The sequence below is a fragment of the Pleurodeles waltl genome, chromosome 4_2 (assembly GCF_031143425.1).
Source record: "Pleurodeles waltl isolate 20211129_DDA chromosome 4_2, aPleWal1.hap1.20221129, whole genome shotgun sequence".
Lineage (NCBI taxonomy): Eukaryota > Metazoa > Chordata > Amphibia > Caudata > Salamandridae > Pleurodeles > Pleurodeles waltl.
Genome location: NC_090443.1, coordinates 794,030,647 through 794,049,198, shown reverse-complemented (window position 1 = coordinate 794,049,198; position 18,552 = coordinate 794,030,647). Strand labels below are relative to the sequence as shown.

The 18,552-nt window shown below is 41.7% G+C and overlaps 1 protein-coding gene and 1 long non-coding RNA gene across 2 annotated transcripts in view; both read left to right on the top strand.

The window, feature by feature from the left end:
* Positions 1 to 11,770, top strand: part of CTH (cystathionine gamma-lyase) — an 82,653-nt gene extending 70,883 nt beyond the window's left edge. The window contains exons 11-12 of the mRNA XM_069232445.1: positions 4,458 to 4,596; positions 11,132 to 11,770. Of these exons, the coding sequence (XP_069088546.1) occupies positions 4,458 to 4,596; positions 11,132 to 11,158 (166 nt within the window). The 3' untranslated portion in view covers positions 11,159 to 11,770. The remainder of the gene's footprint in view (positions 1 to 4,457; positions 4,597 to 11,131) is intronic.
* A 1,718-nt stretch (positions 11,771 to 13,488) lies between these two features.
* Positions 13,489 to 18,552, top strand: part of LOC138293298 (uncharacterized) — a 53,386-nt gene continuing 48,322 nt past the window's right edge. The window contains exon 1 of the long non-coding RNA XR_011202954.1: positions 13,489 to 13,571. This is a non-coding gene — a long non-coding RNA (uncharacterized lncRNA). The remainder of the gene's footprint in view (positions 13,572 to 18,552) is intronic.

The window sequence follows — 18,552 nt, the reverse complement described above, 5'->3', positions numbered from 1 at the left end:
AAAGGGCCCTGGGTTCAGCTGATGATGGGCAAATCTACAAACCGCTTGATGACAGCCCTGTGGGAATTCCTTACTTATTGGAACAGGCGAAAACCTTTTTTTTAATTTGGTGGTTTTATGTTGAACATGGCTAAAGAGGGTTAGAGTGCTCTACTGTAAAAGCCTGAGTTATGATGCACAGTAAAAACAATTACACTTCTAAACAGTGGCACGTTATAAATCCAGATCATCCTTACAAATGCACAACTAAAAGAGCAGGATGATACTGCAAGTGATAGGAGGGAAGAGGGTGTGGTTAGTTGAAGAAATAAAGTAGAGAAACAATTATATAAGAGTGGGAACTTAAGTACAGTTAAATGAAATATAAAGTTGAGAGCAACATCAGGCATTGCTTAAGGACTGTATTGCAAGAGAATAGACTAGGGTCAACCAGATCGGTAAGGGGAAGAAGTACACGAGCCAGATACATAGATACATAGGTGAAATAGTAGATGAGAACCATCCTAGCTGTGCCTGATATGATGTGTGGAGCCATGTATAAAGGTAGGATAGTGAGGCCCAGAACAAAGCATAAACTAATAAGGAGTCCCTCGAAGATGGGTTTCTTAGGTGACTAATTCCCTGGGAATGGTGCCAGCTAGCTTCAGTTCAATCAATCAAACATTTATAGAGCGTGGCAAGTCACCCGTGCGGGTCTCGAAGCGCTGGTGCTGTATGCTACTAATATGACTCTTCTGAATCGCTGGAGTGTTGTTTTGGTCCTGAGTTAGTAGGGTGAGGTTGTTCCAAGCCTTGGCTGCTAGGTGCAAGAAGGAGCGACCTCCTCTGCTGGCTCGACAGATACGTGGTGTGTCTGCAAGGGAGAGGGAAGCTGATTATAGGTGTCTGGTTGGTTGGTGGAAGGTCAGGCACTTGTTGATGTATGCTGGTTCTTCATTGTGCAGGGCCTTGTAAGTGTGGGTCATCATCTTGAAAGGGCATGCCCTCTGAATCAGGAGCCAATGTAATTTCTTGAGATGGGGTGTGCTGTGGGTCCTTCTGGGAAGGTCAAGTATAAGTCTAACCATTGAGCTCCGTATTGTCTGGAATCTCTTCAGGAGGCATACATTGATTCCTTCGTCGAGCGTATTTCCATAGTCCAGTCTGCTGGTGATGAGGGCCTGCCTGACTGTCCTTCTAGTGTTTGATGGAAGCCACCTTAAGATCTTGAGAAGCATGCAAAGGTTGTGAAAGCATGCGGATTACACAGTGTCAACTTGTTTCTACATGGATAGCTTGCTATCCAGGATGCTTTCGAGGTTGGGGTGTGGTCTGTTGGAGCAGTGAGGGGGTGCTGAGCTCCACGGGCCACCGTGGTGAGGTGTTTTTCCCAACGATTAGGACTTATGTTTTTTCAATGTTGAGTTTGAGACATTTGTCCTTCATCCAGTCCGCTACGCTCATCATGCATCTGTGGAAGTTAGCTTTTATGGTGGTGGGATCTTCGGACAGTGAGTTGATGAGCTATGTGTAATCAGCATAGGAGATGATGTTGAGTCCATGTGATCTGACGGTGAGGGCCAAGAGAGTCATGTAGGTGTTGAAGAGGGTCGGGCTTGGGGGACTCCACAGATGATCTTCTTAGGCTCTGTGGTGAACTGTGGGAGACGGATCCTTTGGTCCTGCTGATGAGGTATGGGGCGATCCATTTGAGGGTGTTTCCTTGAATCCGGATGTGGTGAAGTCTGTTGATCAAGGTGTGGTGGGCGACTGTGTCAAATGTGGCGGAGAGGTCCAGGAGGATGAGGGCTGCTGTTTTTTCCGCGGTCCAGGAGAGCTCTGATAACATCTGTGGCTGCGATCAGAGCTGGCTCATTGCTGTGGTTAGTTTGAAATCCAGATTGGGAGGAGTCCAGGAGGTTGTGGTCTTCTAGGTGTTGGGTGAGTTGCTAGTTGGTCGCTTTCTTAAGGACTTTCGCTAGGTAGGGGAGCAGCGAGATGGGCCTGTAGTTCTTCAGTTCAGCTGGGTCGACGAATAGTGTTAGGCGTTTAATCAGCATGGGAATAATTAAAAAGAGCAATATTTAATACTATTGATAATATGTACTGCACTTATCCCACCCCACTGGAATCGTTGATTGAAATAAGCATGCCTCCCTGTGTAATGCAGTGTCATATTTGTTACTACATGCTGGCAAGAACTAAGAGAAAGCTGCAAAACTGCATAATTGATACAAGCTTGATATTACTCAGCTCTCGCACAAACCTGAGAAAGAGAGAAACCACATGACAAGAGTGGATATGACTGCCCTAACCATGGAAGTGGACACAAGAAGGCCATCATCAGAGCAAAAAAGACATACTGCCAGCAAATGCAGAGAATTGCCCCAAAGTCATGTTTTGTTTTAGAAGGGCCTGATGGCAGGTTAGCCCTGTGCCCCCCCCTAATAACTTGGAGAAAAAACAAATATCCTTCTGCGGCAGGTTTGGCATTATCAGAAGAAATATCTCCCATGGCTTCTACCCACAGCAAGACACAGAGGTGCCAGGCAACTCTCCAGGAATTTACTGTGGTTATGGAAGGCACACAATTTTGTGACAAAATTCCATCTTCTTTCAAAAATTCATCCTTCACTGGCAGGAGTTTGCAATGCGAAGAAGATACACCTAGGGCTAGCCATGCTGGTACTCATCAATAATAAGCTCTTTAAACTGTTTTGCTCTTTCTTAATAAGTTGAAGACTGAAATCTTACTCGTAAGTCATGTGAGTACCTCACCACTTATGTCCACTCGTCCTGGCTTCATAGGGCGTCCACTTGCACCAGTAATGAAAGTGCACAAGTTGGGCAGAATATTTGAGTGACTTGCCCTTCATTGTCTGAATCAATGCTTTCACCTTCTCCAGATGTGTACTTTCCTGCAGTTGTGATTTAGTCAGATTTGCTTGCTCATTGACTAACAGCCACTTTGTCTGGGCAGGCATATTGTGTATGTTGATCAGTGGTGCCAATTTGCACTACTGCTCTCCTTCAGCACATTGTTTTCGAAACAATGTGAATATGAAAATAATTACCCCTTTTTAGAAATGGTTATTTCTTACTGTGCACAAACAGGGTTTGCTGTGCAAAGGGCCCGTCGAATCTTAAATCATTCTATGTAATACCTATCCAGCGCCAGTCTTGTGCTGCTTCTCTGAGCCAACTTCAGGTTACAGAGATGCCTACTACCAGTGTGATTAGTTCTGGGGCGAGATCAGGTGTGGTTATTGACATGATGTCAGATATGCTTCTTGCTGTCACCTGTCCTCACACTTACAATGCTACATCAGCTGAGTTTACTGTGCCCCACTCCAAGCCTAACCCTTGGATGGAAGGAGAAGGTAAGTTGCCAGACAAAGATAGAGGGAGGGAGTAGGAGTGAATGCTCACACACTCTGCATCCTTTTTCATCAGTAATGGTGCAAATCAGCAATTTGGGATGGCAAATATCTCAGACAGTGGACATATTTTGTTCTCTGCACAGTGCTTTACGCCTCTGAAGCCCAGCAAGGTTATTTGACTCGTGCATGCTATGTGAGGTGGAACTGGAAGAACAGTTGTGATTTGATTACATTCTGCTCTTGGTTTGTCTTGAAATATCCATTGGCCTGTTAACACCTGCATTACATAGGTGTGACAGTAAAGTACTGTGACAGCACCACAACGGGCGTGTTTTATGCATCTGATAATGCAACACATGGGGCAAATCATGCACATACAACAGTAACCTTTGGACTCCTGTATAACAAGACTTGTAGTAATGACAGACGCTGGTAGCATTTAAATGCACATCTATTGCATTCTTCCTAATTGCAGTTTTTTATGATTGTACTTGTGTGGCATCAGAATTTTGCTGGTGGTATTTTTACCAGCTAACCATGGCATTTCGTTGTCATTTTCCGATTCTGGAATCAGTATTTTTGTTCACGTGCAACTGGATATACCATGTTTGCATTATGTCTACATTAAAGAATGTGGATTCCCCCAAAATGTGCATCAGTTCTGTTGTTCCATGTTTCACTATTTGCTACATTTCTTAAAATGAAGTGCCCTTCCTATTTAGTTGGGATAAATTGTGGGATGTAGTAGAGTGCTCAGGATGTTTGCCATTCCTGCCTAGGGTTCAATGAGGTTTGCAGTGATTTCAAAGCAAGCAAAGCAAGGCAGTGTTGCTTTAGTTAAGGGGGTTCTGGTAAAGGAGGCAAACCTCTGACTTCAGTTAATGAAAGATGTAAACCTATTTAATTTAGCAGCTAGTTGAACTGATAAGTTGGCGAAATGTCTAAAGTCTGAGGAGAGTTGTGGGCATGGTTGAGTCCATTTACCTTTTCTGTTAAATTGTGATCTGAGTTTGTTTGCAGAACCATACCAGTAATTCAGAGTCGTTATTCTTCCTGTAAGATTTTGCTTGAGGTACAAAGTGATTTTATTTTTCCTAGGGCTATTATGACGCATGCATCAGTGCCTGCAGAGGACCGAGAACTTCTGGGGATCAGCGATACCCTCATTCGCATGTCTATTGGTCTGGAGGATGTAGAAGATCTCATTGAGGACATTCATCAAGCTTTAAAAGCAGCTGTAAGTTGTGGTAATTAAGATTGCAGTATACTTTTAATTCGTAGTTTCTTGTGGAAATGAAGTGATTATGAACTTTAAGTGCTTTTATACTATTGTTAAACCTTTACGTGCACTGTCTTGTATAAACGGTATTTTGTGTATTTTCTGTATACAGGGAGTGCAGAATTATTAGGCAAGTTGTATTTTTGAGGATTAATTTTATTATTTAACAACAACCATGTTCTCAATGAACCCAAAAAATCTCATTAATATCAAAGCTGAATATTTTTGGAAGTAGTTTTTAGTTTGTTTTTAATTTTAGCTATGTTAGGGGGATATCTGTGTGTGTAGGTGACTATTACTGTGCATAATTATTAGGCAACTTAACAAAAAACAAATATATACCCATTTCAATTATTTATTATTACCAGTGAAACCAATATAACATCTCAACATTCACAAATATACATTTCTGACATTCAAAAACAAAACAAAAACAAATCAGTGACCAATATAGCCACCTTTCTTTGCAAGGACACTCAAAAGCCTGCCATCCATGGATTCTGTCAGTGTTTTGATCTGTTCACCATCAACATTGCGTGCAGCAGCAACCACAGCCTCCCAGACACTGTTCAGAGAGGTGTACTGTTTTCCCTCCTTGTAAATCTCACATTTGATGATGGACCACAGGTTCTCAATGGGGTTCAGATCAGGTGAACAAGGAGGCCATGTCATTAGATTTCCTTCTTTTATACCCTTTCTTGCCAGCCACGCTGTGGAGTACTTGGATGCGTGTGATGGAGCATTGTCCTGCATGAAAATCATGTTTTTCTTGAAGGATGCAGACTTCTTCCTGTACCACTGCTTGAAGAAGGTGTCTTCCAGGAACTGGCAGTAGGACTGGGAGTTGAGCTTGACTCCATCCTCAACCCGAAAAGGCCCCACAAGCTCATCTTTGATGATACCAGCCCAAACCAGTACTCCACCTCCACCTTGCTGGCGTCTGAGTCGGACTGGAGCTCTCTGCCCTTTACCAATCCAGCCACGGGCCCATCCATCTGGCCCATCAAGACTCACTCTCATTTCAGCAGTCCATAAAACCTTAGAAAATTCAGTCTTGAGATATTTCTTGGCCCAGTCTTGACGTTTCAGCTTGTGTGTCTTGTTCAGTGGTGGTCGTCTTTCAGCCTTTCTTACCTTGGCCATGTCTCTGAGTATTGCACACCTTGTGCTTTTGGGCACTCCAGTGATGTTGCAGCTCTGAAATATGGCCAAACTGGTGGCAAGTGGCATCGTGGCAGCTGCACGCTTGACTTTTCTCAGTACATGGGCAGTTATTTTGCGCCTTGGTTTTTCCACACGCTTCTTGCGACCCTGTTGACTATTTTGAATGAAACGCTTGATTGTTCGATGATCACGCTTCAGAAGCTTTGCAATTTTAAGAGTGCTGCATCCCTCTGCAAGATATCTCACTATTTTGGACTTTTCTGAGCCTGTCAAGTCCTTCTTTTGACCCATTTTGCCAAAGGAAAGGAAGTTGCCTAATAATTATGCACACCTGATATAGGGTGTTGATGTCATTAGACCACACCCCTTCTCATTACAGAGATGCACATCACCTAATATGCTTAATTGGTAGTAGGCTTTCGAGCCTATACAGCTTGGAGTAAGACAACATGCATAAAGAGGATGATGTGGTCAAAATACTCATTTGCCTAATAATTCTGCACTCCCTGTATAAACTGAAATACATTTTTTTGGAAGTCTCCAACACTGATAAACAGTGACCATTATACACCAGAAAAACACTGTAAGAGGGACTAGTTGCAGCAGTGCATTAAATTAGAGTTGGCTTTTTTAGGCTTGGGTTTTGACAGAACAGCTGTCAACAAACATATTGCAAACATGCATTCATGAAGTGGTCTTTGATCCACCACTTTCAACCTCTGGTGGTCTTCCAGCAGTTTTTCTCTGCCATTTTCTGGAGACTTTGTCAATCACATATAGGCTCTGCCCAGTAGAGTATTAATCTCTCTAACACTATTGACTGTTTGAGCGTATGCTTCCGCCTTTACTCAACTACAGTGCTTATGGACCTTTTCTGTCCACTCCTTCTGGTTTCCTCATGTGTGCCTTGGTCAAATGTGCTAACAGTGCTTGCATTACCACATTAAATCAGACCTATAGACTTTCCCAATGCTTGTTACATGGACTGATCATCAGTTGTATTTATGTCCATATGAGCTTATGTAGCAGTGAAAGTTTTAGATCTACGAAACATCTTACTTGAAAAGAAGTGACCTTTAGTGCAATTGTAAATACTTCTCACATTTGCATAATGTAAGTTGAATTTCCAAAAATACCATATAATTGTTCGAAAAGTTGAATTTTTCCTAGTGCTTGAGTGGCCGAGGTTCAATTTATCATGCATTCATGCAGCCTATACTCCCCTAAGATAACCACCTTAGCAACAAAAAAGAGTCCTGTACTACCAAAGATATTGAATTAAGAAATCAGTCCCTGAAAAAGCATGGATAATTAGGAAAATATCAAACTTAAATAAGTAGAAATTAAACAGTTGCGTCTCCTAAACACCAGTGTGTAATGTTATTCATAAACTCCAGTTGGCTTAATCTAATACTATTTTATTAGTTGTAAATTAATTTCAGAGAATTAGTAATTTTGCCCTGAAAAGTTCACTCATCTTTTTTTAATAAACAATTTCTCTAGTCATCAAATTAATTATTTTCAGTTTTAGTTGAATTCACTAACTATTCCGCCTTCATCATTTGTCATTTGCACAAAAAACTGCGATTTACTACAGATTCATGTAGCTACATTTTGCTTCACATGTCCATGTGACCCCTTCATAAGCTCAGGGAATACCATCATATGTGGGCTGACCAATACACAATAGACTGCGTTTATTCCTCATCCTGTTATGTTAAAAGGTTTACAGCTGACTGGCACAAATGCCAGATGTCAGGCTCCTCCAGCTGTGTGGTGAATTGCTTGTGAAGTAATAATTTACCCGGATAGTGTTAAATTCTTACAAATAATTGCCAACAAAAGAAACTCGAATTCTTAGTAGGCGTGTTGGTGTTTAGAAGCCCTATTAGGTTCATTTTTAACGTATTTAAATATACAGCAAGGCTCATGGGGCGCGGCAGATAAATGCTTCAGTCAACAAATTTTGTCCTTTTCAGAATTACCGAAGTTTTCCTAGCATTAGGAGCTGATGTGTGACAAGCTGGTACTACAGAAAAGAGAGGCAGAGCATTAACAGCATCCATGCTTCTTCCTTCTCTCTCATCTTCCCTATCTGCACTTTCTCGTTGACTGTGTAATGTCCCTCCCTCCTAGCATGCCCTCTTCTAACTTTACTTTAAATTTCTAGTCTTTCCTAGGGGTTGCTGTCCTAATTTCCCTTTTTCCTATTCTTTAAAATTATACCTTCCTTTCATGCCACTATCACTCACATGCGTCTCTTTAGAGTCATGTCCCTCTCCAAGGTTCTGTTAATATTTTTCACACTATCATTAAACTCATTTCGAGATTCACAGTGAGTTAAATCTTTTTAGATGTTTCTAAGTTCCATGCCTTTTTAGGCATCAGTAGAAACTACATTATAAATTCTGCTACATTCCTCTATTGTTTATTTTCCTAATAAGTCCTGCTAAAAAATGCAAACACTACTTCCAGAATACGTCCTTGCGGTCTCCTTGCGAATAGTTCATATCACCCTTGCTCAGTACTCTACATGTCAGTGCCAACCATTAGAACCACTTAGATTAGGTTGTTGTTTGATCTTCAATCTTTTGTAAGTTCCTTGCAATTGATGCAAATTCTTGAATTCATTCAATATTATATAGTGGATGGTAATGTCAGATAGCATGTTATTTTGTTAACAGATGTCTTCTGTGAGTGCCTAATAATCCCAAAGAGTCTTTTTTCTTTGTAATTTCTCAACATTAGCAAAGGTAGGAGCATGGGAAGAAGCTGGGTATGAAAGAGAGGGTAATTGCAAGAATGCAGAAAAAAGTCTTAATGTCTGCATGTTAAAGTTCTTTCTCGTGCCCCACTGGAAGTGCTCAGCTAGTTAGTTTAATTAATATTCGGCTTTACATTGACTTTATGTATAAATGTATATACATATATATTCAGTGAAAAAAAAATAGGTTAAAGCGAAGTTATGGTTAGGTTTGGTTTTAATACCTTACTGTATGTTTGAAACCACCCCAGAAATTCACTAAAACACAGTACAGTTATGATTGCGAATTAAAATAAGTAACTGAAATTTATTAAGTTATTACTAGCTCCACAATCCAGTCTTCACAAATTATAGCCATAGTATTCATAAAATCAAGCCATGACACCAAATGCAGTGATAATGACCTCAGCCTGTTTGTGATAGATGGAGTTACAAATGTCGTAACTAATCTAACAGATGAGAGCATATCACCCTAAACACTATGAAAGAGAAGTCTTAAGTTTATATTATTAATTTATTTGAATATGTGTTAGCATAAAATTATGTTGTGCTTTTAGGTGTTGTTACTTACTGATATAAATATTGGTTGGCTATATGCATTGCATTTTGTGCTCCAGGACGTTGACTCAACCCACCCTGAATTGTGAAGCCAAGCTGCGAATTGCCTTCGTTCGTGCACATCCTTTGGCCCGTTCTTGTACCCAACCCTCCAGGTACAGCCAATCTCTGCTGTGCACTGCCTTTGGGCGGTCAAGCTGAGGCTACCCCCCTTTTTCCTTTTTGTTTGCTTCGTGGACCCTCTTTTGAGTTTGCAAACCCATACAATTGTGTAGGTGCTCATGTTGGACCTCCCCAGGGTACCAGGTTCACAAACCCCATGGAGTATCCAGCAGGAGTTCGAGACCATGTGTAGGCTTGCAGAACAAATGACCTCAAGTCATGCCTCAGTCTATAAACCACATGACAAAATGTACTACTTTTCTTTCTCATTTTTGACTTGAGGGGGATAGGAGTTCCTTTAGGGGCGTCCACCTGAGTGAGAGGGTCAGCATTTTTCTCCAATCAGATTTGTTAGCCAATCCGAGCGCTTCATATAATAGGACCCAAAATGATTGACAGGTGATTTTTGTTTCAAATTAGGTCGACAGATGGGCAGCAAACCCAGGTTTTCAGACTTCCTTTGGCTAACAGACTAGATATATCTATGAATGAGTTGCCAAATACATTTTTAAATGCTCATTTCTAAAGCTACTCAGTAAATTTACACCAAACCAAGCAAAGACATGTCTACCTTTGTGCCAAGTCTAGCTAAATTCCTTTCAGCATTTATTTCTGAAACAGGGATTAAAGAATTCTGTGGGAATTTAAATGGGAGAAGTACATTTTTTGACACCCTCTGTCCCCTTGCCCCCAGACTCCTTCATTTCCAATGTATCTTTCTAAAATGTCCCACAGAGAACCTAAATAAGATAAAGCATTTTCTGGAAAGTTTCCTTCAGATTTGTCAAGCAAAACAAAAAACATGCCTTTTTCAATGGAAAATAAGTAGGTGCGAGTGCCAAAATCATTTGAGAGGACAGCTCTGACTAGAGGCTCCCCACATTGATCGCAATCTACCATTGAAGGTGTTGGTTGTGACCCCTACTACTGTGGTTTTATAAAACTCAAAATATTATCAGTTTTGTCGTAAAGGAAAAGGAACATTAAAAATGCAGTAATCCTGCTGTTAATAAACTTCTTGTAGTAAAATTCAAGAATGAAGTGTGTTTATTATGTTTCAAAACTACATTCTTAATTTGCACTTTTAAACATGTATGTCAAATGAAGATGTATCTAGATATTTTAGTCAACATAATTTTCTTTTAAATTCCTGTGTTAGAAGATATTTCAATATTTGGTAAACCGATGACAGCTTTGCTCCTTCACTCACGTGTCTTAAACTCTTACATTTTTCTTTGATACCACTTTCCCGCTTGTCACTTTTTTATCCTCCAGTGTTTCTTTATCCCAATCAACCCATTCATTCATCTCTTAACCACTTTTCTACCAGCTATTTTGTGCTTCATCTTTCTTTCCACATTCATTCCCAATTAAATGGTAGGCATTCCTTTCGAATTACTCCTTTCCCATTCACTTTTCTGCCCCAGAAAACACTTTTGCCATACCCCTCTCTCAAGAGTTCGTTTTTGGTACTTTTACTCGTGGTATTTTCTTTTTACTTTCTTCTTCTGTCTGTTCCTCAAGTTCATTTCTCATAGGTTTTATTTTTTTTCTGACTGCCCATTTCCTTCTTCACCTTCTGATTTTTGCTTATTTTGTTTCTTGTTCCTTGTTTTCCTTCACTCCCTGACATTTCTACTTTTCTCAATTTTTGCTTTTGCTGCTTAACAGTAGTCACACAATGGCATTTTAAAATATACTATTCACATTTGAACTGGGGATTGATTCAGCTCTTTCTTATTAGATATTGTGCAGAGGAATTGTTTTAGACTAGTTACCAAGATAAATAAATGCATAGCAAGCATGCAGTACAGTTTATAATTGCAGTTGTCTTTCTCATTACAGCACCCGGAATTTGAAGTTCGTAACTAGACTTCAGGATCTGAAGTAAATGTTCATGCTCCAGACTGTAGCTCATTCGAGGGGAATAAATAAGAACCAATGGGGATTTAATTTGCAACCAAAAAAAAAAACTTGCCTATACGTTGATCTTGGCTTGGACAAGCAAAAGTGTCCATTTTTGCATACACCGTTTTTTTTGTAATTCATCCCTTTCGTACTTTTCTTCCTGTTTCTGTAATACTCAGTTGTCTAGCCCTAAACATCACGTTTATTTAATGTCGTGTTGCGAAAAAGGACTGCTTTATCTTAGCCAGAATAACTGTAAAGTAATACAGGTGCTGATAAGTAAAACGATGCTAATGTTAATATCTCTATTTGTTCATTCATATGGCAATCTGATCACCACACTGTCAAGTGCAGAAAACAAGCAATTATTTTTCGTTTACTGAAATCGTTTTGCTGCTTTACATTTCAAATATTTTTTACTTTACTTCGATTTGTGACATTATGAAAGAAATAGGCGGTTTCCAATCATGAAATTATCTAAAATGATTTACATTTTTGTATCCTCGATAATCCTGTTTTTGGAGGAATTTTAGAATGTGACTCATAATAAATTTCCTTACATTTTTAAACTGAAAATTCTTCATTTGCGAATGAAAATGTTAAAGTAGAAAAATACTTCAAATTATCATGAATAGTCTGGTAATTAAATGCCACAGAAAGACTGCATATTTAAAAAAAAAAGTAATTTAAGGGTTGCATTTAATCAGTTGGTTACACAGATGCACTCACTCGTGTATACAATGGAACAGTTTAAGTGTTTTTATAGCATGTTCAGGAATCATTGATTTTGCTTCTTCAGGGATATCAGTTTTGCACTCAGCGGCAATGTGTGGTCGGGATGGGGTGCAGTTAATAAAATATTTTTAAAGAAGAAGTCGCAACCATTCAACAATGATGAATGTAGTAGCAGAACCACTCATCTAGCCTATTTGTGATGGTAGTACCCCATTTTTTTCTCAGAAGGTGAGTGAAGAGTTTTTGTACCAGATGGCAAAGGAGGAAGTGAAAAGGGAAATTCATTTTAAAAAACACAGCAAGTTTTAAGGTTAAGGCTGAGAGCTTGGAAATGAAAGAATACACTAAAACTAAATGCTGCAAGGCATGTGGAATGGAGTGAAGTGGGTCAAGAAGGGGAGAGTGTGTTTGTTTTAAAAGACCAGGATAGAGCCTACTCTTTATAAAACAAAAAGTACAAAGAACCTAACATATGTACGAACAACCACAGTCTAAGATAGTCTTTCCATTCCAGCCACATGGCATGGTCTGCCTCTTCCCAAGGCTCCCCTTTTACATGGTGCAAACCATAGAGGCAGGTTCCTGATAGGAGGTTGTTTGGAACTAGATTGGTGTTTCTTTCAGTTGACAGTGACTGCTACAGATTTAGTAACTAATAAAATCTTGGTTGGTTTGATTATTTCACAGTAAGACATCACCTGTGCCCCAGTAACATAACGAAACTTGAGTGCTCCCGCCCCTCGCAAAATACATGGAGGGGGCCCTTTACGCTTGGGACCGAGTCAGGAGCTCCCAGGCCACTCGTAAACAGCGCCAGAGGGGGCCCCTTGGAGCTCGGGGGCTACAGGGGCTATTCTTAGGCCACTGCAGTGCCCCTTTTTAGGTTTAGTCTGCTCGTGAGCTTGCGCACTGCTTGCGAAATGTATTGTTAATAAACATAAATTAAAAGGGGCTTAGGCCCGGCCCCTTACTTCCTGAACTTACCATTGGCTTAGTACAATGTCACTCTCCTTTACGTGCTTCTGATTGGCCTGCAAGTCATCTGCAGGTCTCCTGCTTCACTTCTCGTTGTCTTCTTTGTTGTTCGTGCCAAGTTGCCTCTGGACCAAATACTCCGACCGGTCACTTCCTATTGGACACTGGCCAGTATCCTCCTTTTATGGCTACCTAGCTGAAGGTACTTCTTTTCTATTTATTTTGCTTCACACTCTGTGGTGGTATGTATGAGCTGCCTATGGGTGTAAAGTGCAAACCGCCGGCTTACTTTATAAAGCAAAGTGGTACTGGGCACATCAGATTCTAGTTTACCTCACACAAGTAAACCATTATGGGCACACTTTACCCCTGCTTACTCTGGACAAGTAACTGTAGTGCACCCCTACGTGCCACAGCTTTCTTTTCACAGCTTCTGTCCACAGTAAAACATTAAAGTGGGGATGTGTGCGTCTTTCTCGGTTTCCTGGGCAGGAATAACACTGTAAGGCGCTCTTCTACCCTGCTTCAAGGGGCGGCTCCTCCATTAGGGTGGAGGAGAGTCCTGACGCTGCTCTGAACAGCATCAGGATTGGCCGCAGGGCAGGTTGGGAGCCTGTGCCTGCTGCGAGACGGAGGGGAGGAGAGGAGCGGCACGGCGAGGAGCGAGGTAAGTGTTTTTTTTATTTTATTTAATTTATTTTAATGTTTATCCCCCCCGCGCACCACCCCACCCCTTCCACGCCCTGCAAGCCTCTCCTGCCTGCTCTCACACATCCTTGGCAGAGGCCCCAGTCAGCCTTTGTGTGATTCAAGAAATGCGCTTTCAAACACCAGAACAACTGCGAAACATGATGTTTAACTTTAAAAGCGCTTTGTGGGGAAAATTGAAACGGAATGTAAAACCGCTGGCTAGAGATAAAAGGGAAACGAGAATTATCAGCAGGTTCGGATCGGGATGGAAGGGGTTGGAACTTTGAATCCTCACCAATTATGAACGCAAACCGCACAGGTAGAGAGGAAAGATATAAGTGACCAGAGGAGTGCCCACACCCCTGACCTCTGAAGGGTTATAGGTGCTTAAGAGTGAGTGGTGCACTTCGTTTACAGCAGTCCCCCGTGTTTAAAGCGCTAAAACATTGCCCCATCTTGCTTTTATTGCAACCTTTAATTTTAGCAGCTGTGAGAAATACATATCCCAGCAGCACGGACAGACACGGCAAGTTAAACTAGTTTGTTATTTTTTTGTTTGTTATACAGTTGAGTGTGTGGTGTTATTCTTATCCCTTTAGTACACAAGATGCTGAACTAAAAATTGAACTTCTTCAGCAGAGCTACGCAGCGCACGCGCAGACGTACACACACTGACACGCTCACCACACAGTCACACATATATATGTGAGGGAATGCAATAGAGCGCCTGGGTTTAAAGCATGATTTTATGCATGCCCTCGGTTCAGTGGCATGCAGAACTCAGTGTATGATACAGTTTTGCAGTGCCGGTGCGGAAAAACGCCTTCCTATGGTAGGGTGAAATGTAATTATAGAGCGCAGTGGCTTCTTGGCGCTGCAGGCACAAAAACAACTAACATAAGTACAGAGTGGGGAGGCAGTCCAACAACACACTCAACGGAACACACAGATGAAATGACATACAAATCAGGCATAGGGACGGCAGCCACAGAAGTGCTGCTGCGGGCTGGACTCAGAACAGGCGGAGACTGACTGTGCAGTGAAAACAAAAAACAAGGCAAAGAAGTGAGGCAGAAATCCATTCATACATCCACAATTAAAAAAGTAACGGGCATTGGCAAAGCCAATAGGTTTCACCTTTGCAAATTCTAGTGGGTTTGTCAATGTTCAGTACAAGCTTCTGTAAAACGTGGCTTAAAGTTTAAAAAAAGCTCTATGTCGTAGTGAGCGCTGCTGTGTGACGTTTAAAAACACTGGCTTTGCTAGTGCTTATTGTCCATGTTTTTAGACTTGTCAGCAGTGCTTACTGCCTTTTTCTAAACTTAAAGCCATGTTGTACAGCAGCTTGCACTGCTGTATAACATGTCTAACTAAACAAATCCACTAGAATTCACAAAGGCGAAACCTATTGGCTTTGCCTATGCTCATCCTCTCTAGCTGTCTAAACAATGTCTAGGAATTATGTGGACCCGAAGGAATATCTTCATTGCTCTGGCTCTCTCCTGGGGATTACACTGCCAGCAGCACACAGCACAAACAGCAAAGGGGACCCAATAGAAGGATTTCATGTCTACGACATACAAGTTCAGAGTGTGATGGTTGAGGCGGGGCCCAATCGTTATAGACGGTGACTAAGGGGGTCATTATGACCCCTGCGGTCAGTGTTACAGTGGCGGTAGTACCGCCAACAGGCTGTCAGTACATATTGCCATATTATGCCATTGGCGGTTTGGCAAAAGCTGAACTGCCAATGTACCACACAGCCGTCTCAGCGATAATGACTGCCGAGCTGGAGACTACAGTCTCCAGCCCGGCGACCATCACTAGGCTGCCTACGGGAATATGACCCCACCCACCACCATGGTTTCTGTGGCTTTTTACTACTACGAAAACCATGGCGGTAGGCACCATCAGTGCCAGGGAACTTCTTCCCTGGCACTGATAGGGGGTCTCCTCTGCCCCCTCCCCCTCCTCAGAGTCCTTCCCCGCCCTCCCCCTCCCCTTTCCGACCTCCCCCGACATACACACACCTACATGCACAGACATACACACGCATACCCACATTCACCCACACATGCATACATCCATGTACACACACATCCACACACACTGACATACATACAAGCACACATGCATTCACACATCACAACATACACATACACTCACATACATTCATGCACACACGCATTCCACATGCCGCATGCACGCATACAGAAACATACACACACACACACCCCACCCACACACAACACCTCCCACCCCCTCCCCTGTCGGAGCACCCGACTTACCAGCTTGTAGGGGGTCTTCTGGCAGGAGACGGGACGTGGCACTGCTGCCAGCAGCAGCATCTGCCAGCAGAACACCGCCAGGCCCTATCATGGATCATGATATGGTCGGTGGTGGTCTACTGGTTTGGCACTGCTGCTGGCAGCAGCGCCACCTTACCGCCATCCGCCACGATGACCGTAGCTGGAATTCCGGCTACGGCCATAATATGGCGGTTGGCTGTAGCCATGGCAACGGTCTTTTGGAGGCTGTCGCCGTGGCGGTAGGTGCCATTTACCACCTATGTCATAATGAGGGCCTAAGTATGTAATGCATATTACATTTTAAATAGTGGTCTGTCGATAAAACTAATGCTGTGAATAAAACTTGCATGTTAACTTCCCTTACAGAACTAGCACATGCAGTGACAAATGCACAATGTAGTAATACATTAATGCTCAAATAACAAACAGTGCTTGGTCATCACATTGTGGCCCAGGCTGGAGGCAAGGTTACCAGCCTGAGCTTTCAAACCCCCAGGGCCTCTGGTGTCACCCTTCAACAATGATAATGTGCTTTATTCCCTTGGCCAGGTCTCCTCAGGATCATATAGGTTGGTGGGATGGTACTGGAAGATTACCTTTGTGTATATGGCATTACTTATTGTTTGTCCTGTGGGCGTTAGAGCGCTTGAGAGGTGGTGTTCATGTGTGCATGGTCGGTGCAGTGGCGTAGGAAGGGTACCATGGTCCTTGGTAGAAGCAGGGAAAATGGATGCCCGGTCCACTGGTTTGGAGTAAAATACAAACATAACTAGAGTGAGTTGGCCACGCATCTCCTTCACTCCTTCACTCAGCCGTCCTCCAAGAATGCAGGTTCTGCCCTTGAATTATGTTGTTATTGCGATGGTTCAGGGTTGATTCTTTACATTTGCGGATCACACAACCCTGTTAAGATTTGTATTTATTTAATTATTTTTGGGTTTGATCAAGCACCTGACACTGTGCCTGTGCACTCCAAGAAAACGAAACCTTTATCTTTCCAAACATTGCTGCGTGTGTGTCCACAGACAAATAGCACAGGTCATTCTGTGCCCACTCATTCTCCTACTTGTAGTTCGAGACGCCTCTTTCCCATCATAACAAAAAGCCCCTTATGGAAGACATTGGCTTGAATGCTTCTGACTCAGCAGTGCAAAGAGGCAGTAGTAGAACATGTAGGTGCTGTACCAAAAACCCTAAATGCATTTGGCCCTGCAAGGGTGTTGTAGTCCTCTAAAAAGTGAAACTTTCTCTTCACCTCGGTGGGGACGATGCTTAGTGTTAGCGCAGTAGAATATAGTGAAAAGGGCTTACATGACAATAGCATATCTTCTTATGGCACAAGTGCACTAAGTTGCTGATTTGTATAGGACTTTTGTTGAAATTAGAATTCAGGGATATCTCTCAGTGAAAACAGGTGCAGCCCTATTTGTACACCGCAATCCCTCTTTAAACTCTGGAATGACGTAGCTTGTTTGTGTCGGTACTGTTCTTCATTAGCATGAACACATGCTGCTATTTTACTTCTAAACAGGCAGAGTCACAAGTGCAGTTATTTTGCATGCATTAGGGTCACGATTTGAATGGTGCAGCAGGTACAGGGATACAATAGCCAAAAGCTCTGGGAACCCCCCTAAACACCAAATATTGATATATTATATATTACTAAACAGGCAGTTATCTTGCATGCATTAGGGTCATGATTTGACTGTGCAGTGGCACTAGGGCCATAAATTGTGAGAACTTCTCTAAACACTAAATATTGCTGTATTTTGCTACTAAAAAGGCAGACACAGTTACAGTTTCCTTGCAGTTAAAAATTTCATGATTTAAATGGTGCAGCAGGTGCAGTGACTTTCTAATAACTACACATACTATACTCAAGACCACATTAAATAAGGTACAAAATAGGAGTTTGGAACTCTGGGATATTAGTTCAACATACATCACAACATAAACAACTATTACATTTAACAAACATTATTATAACCTTTTTCTAATATTTATAATCCAGTTCATAAAACAGAATGCAAAAAGAAAAAACAAATGTTAAACCTATTGTCTTTGCCAATGCTTGTTCTTTTTAAAGCATGCTGAACAATGAAAATCATGCACTCACTCAACTAGTATGCCAGATATAAATGACAAACAATTGTATTCATAGCAAATAAGTCATAATTACTTTCAAAATCTTTTTAAGATGTCTGTGCTTTCTTTTGGTGTGTATCAAATGGTGATGTCACTGGATTGTACAAGCACCTCCCAAATTTAAAGGTTGTGGTTTAGTTTGAAATGCTGAAATCCATATTATGGCACAGATTTCAAGATGCCTATTATTGGATGACATGCTGGAATTTAAAAGGGCTTTCCTAATGAAGGGCTATTTGTTTTGAGGTCATACATTTGTACTACACCATTCTTGATGATTTCTGGTGCTCTTCTGCAACCCAGAGCTGGTTGTTTTTGCAAATCTTGCTATCCTTTGCAGAGTCGAAAATGTCCTGTTAAGGGTGGAAAAATGGTTCCATTTTAGGTTTGAAGTCTTAAGGGTATAGTAATTTTACAGATAGTTACCACAGATATGATAACTCTATCCCAGGCATCATATCTTTCCAGGCCAAGCAAAGGGCCTTTACATTTTCATCATCTGAA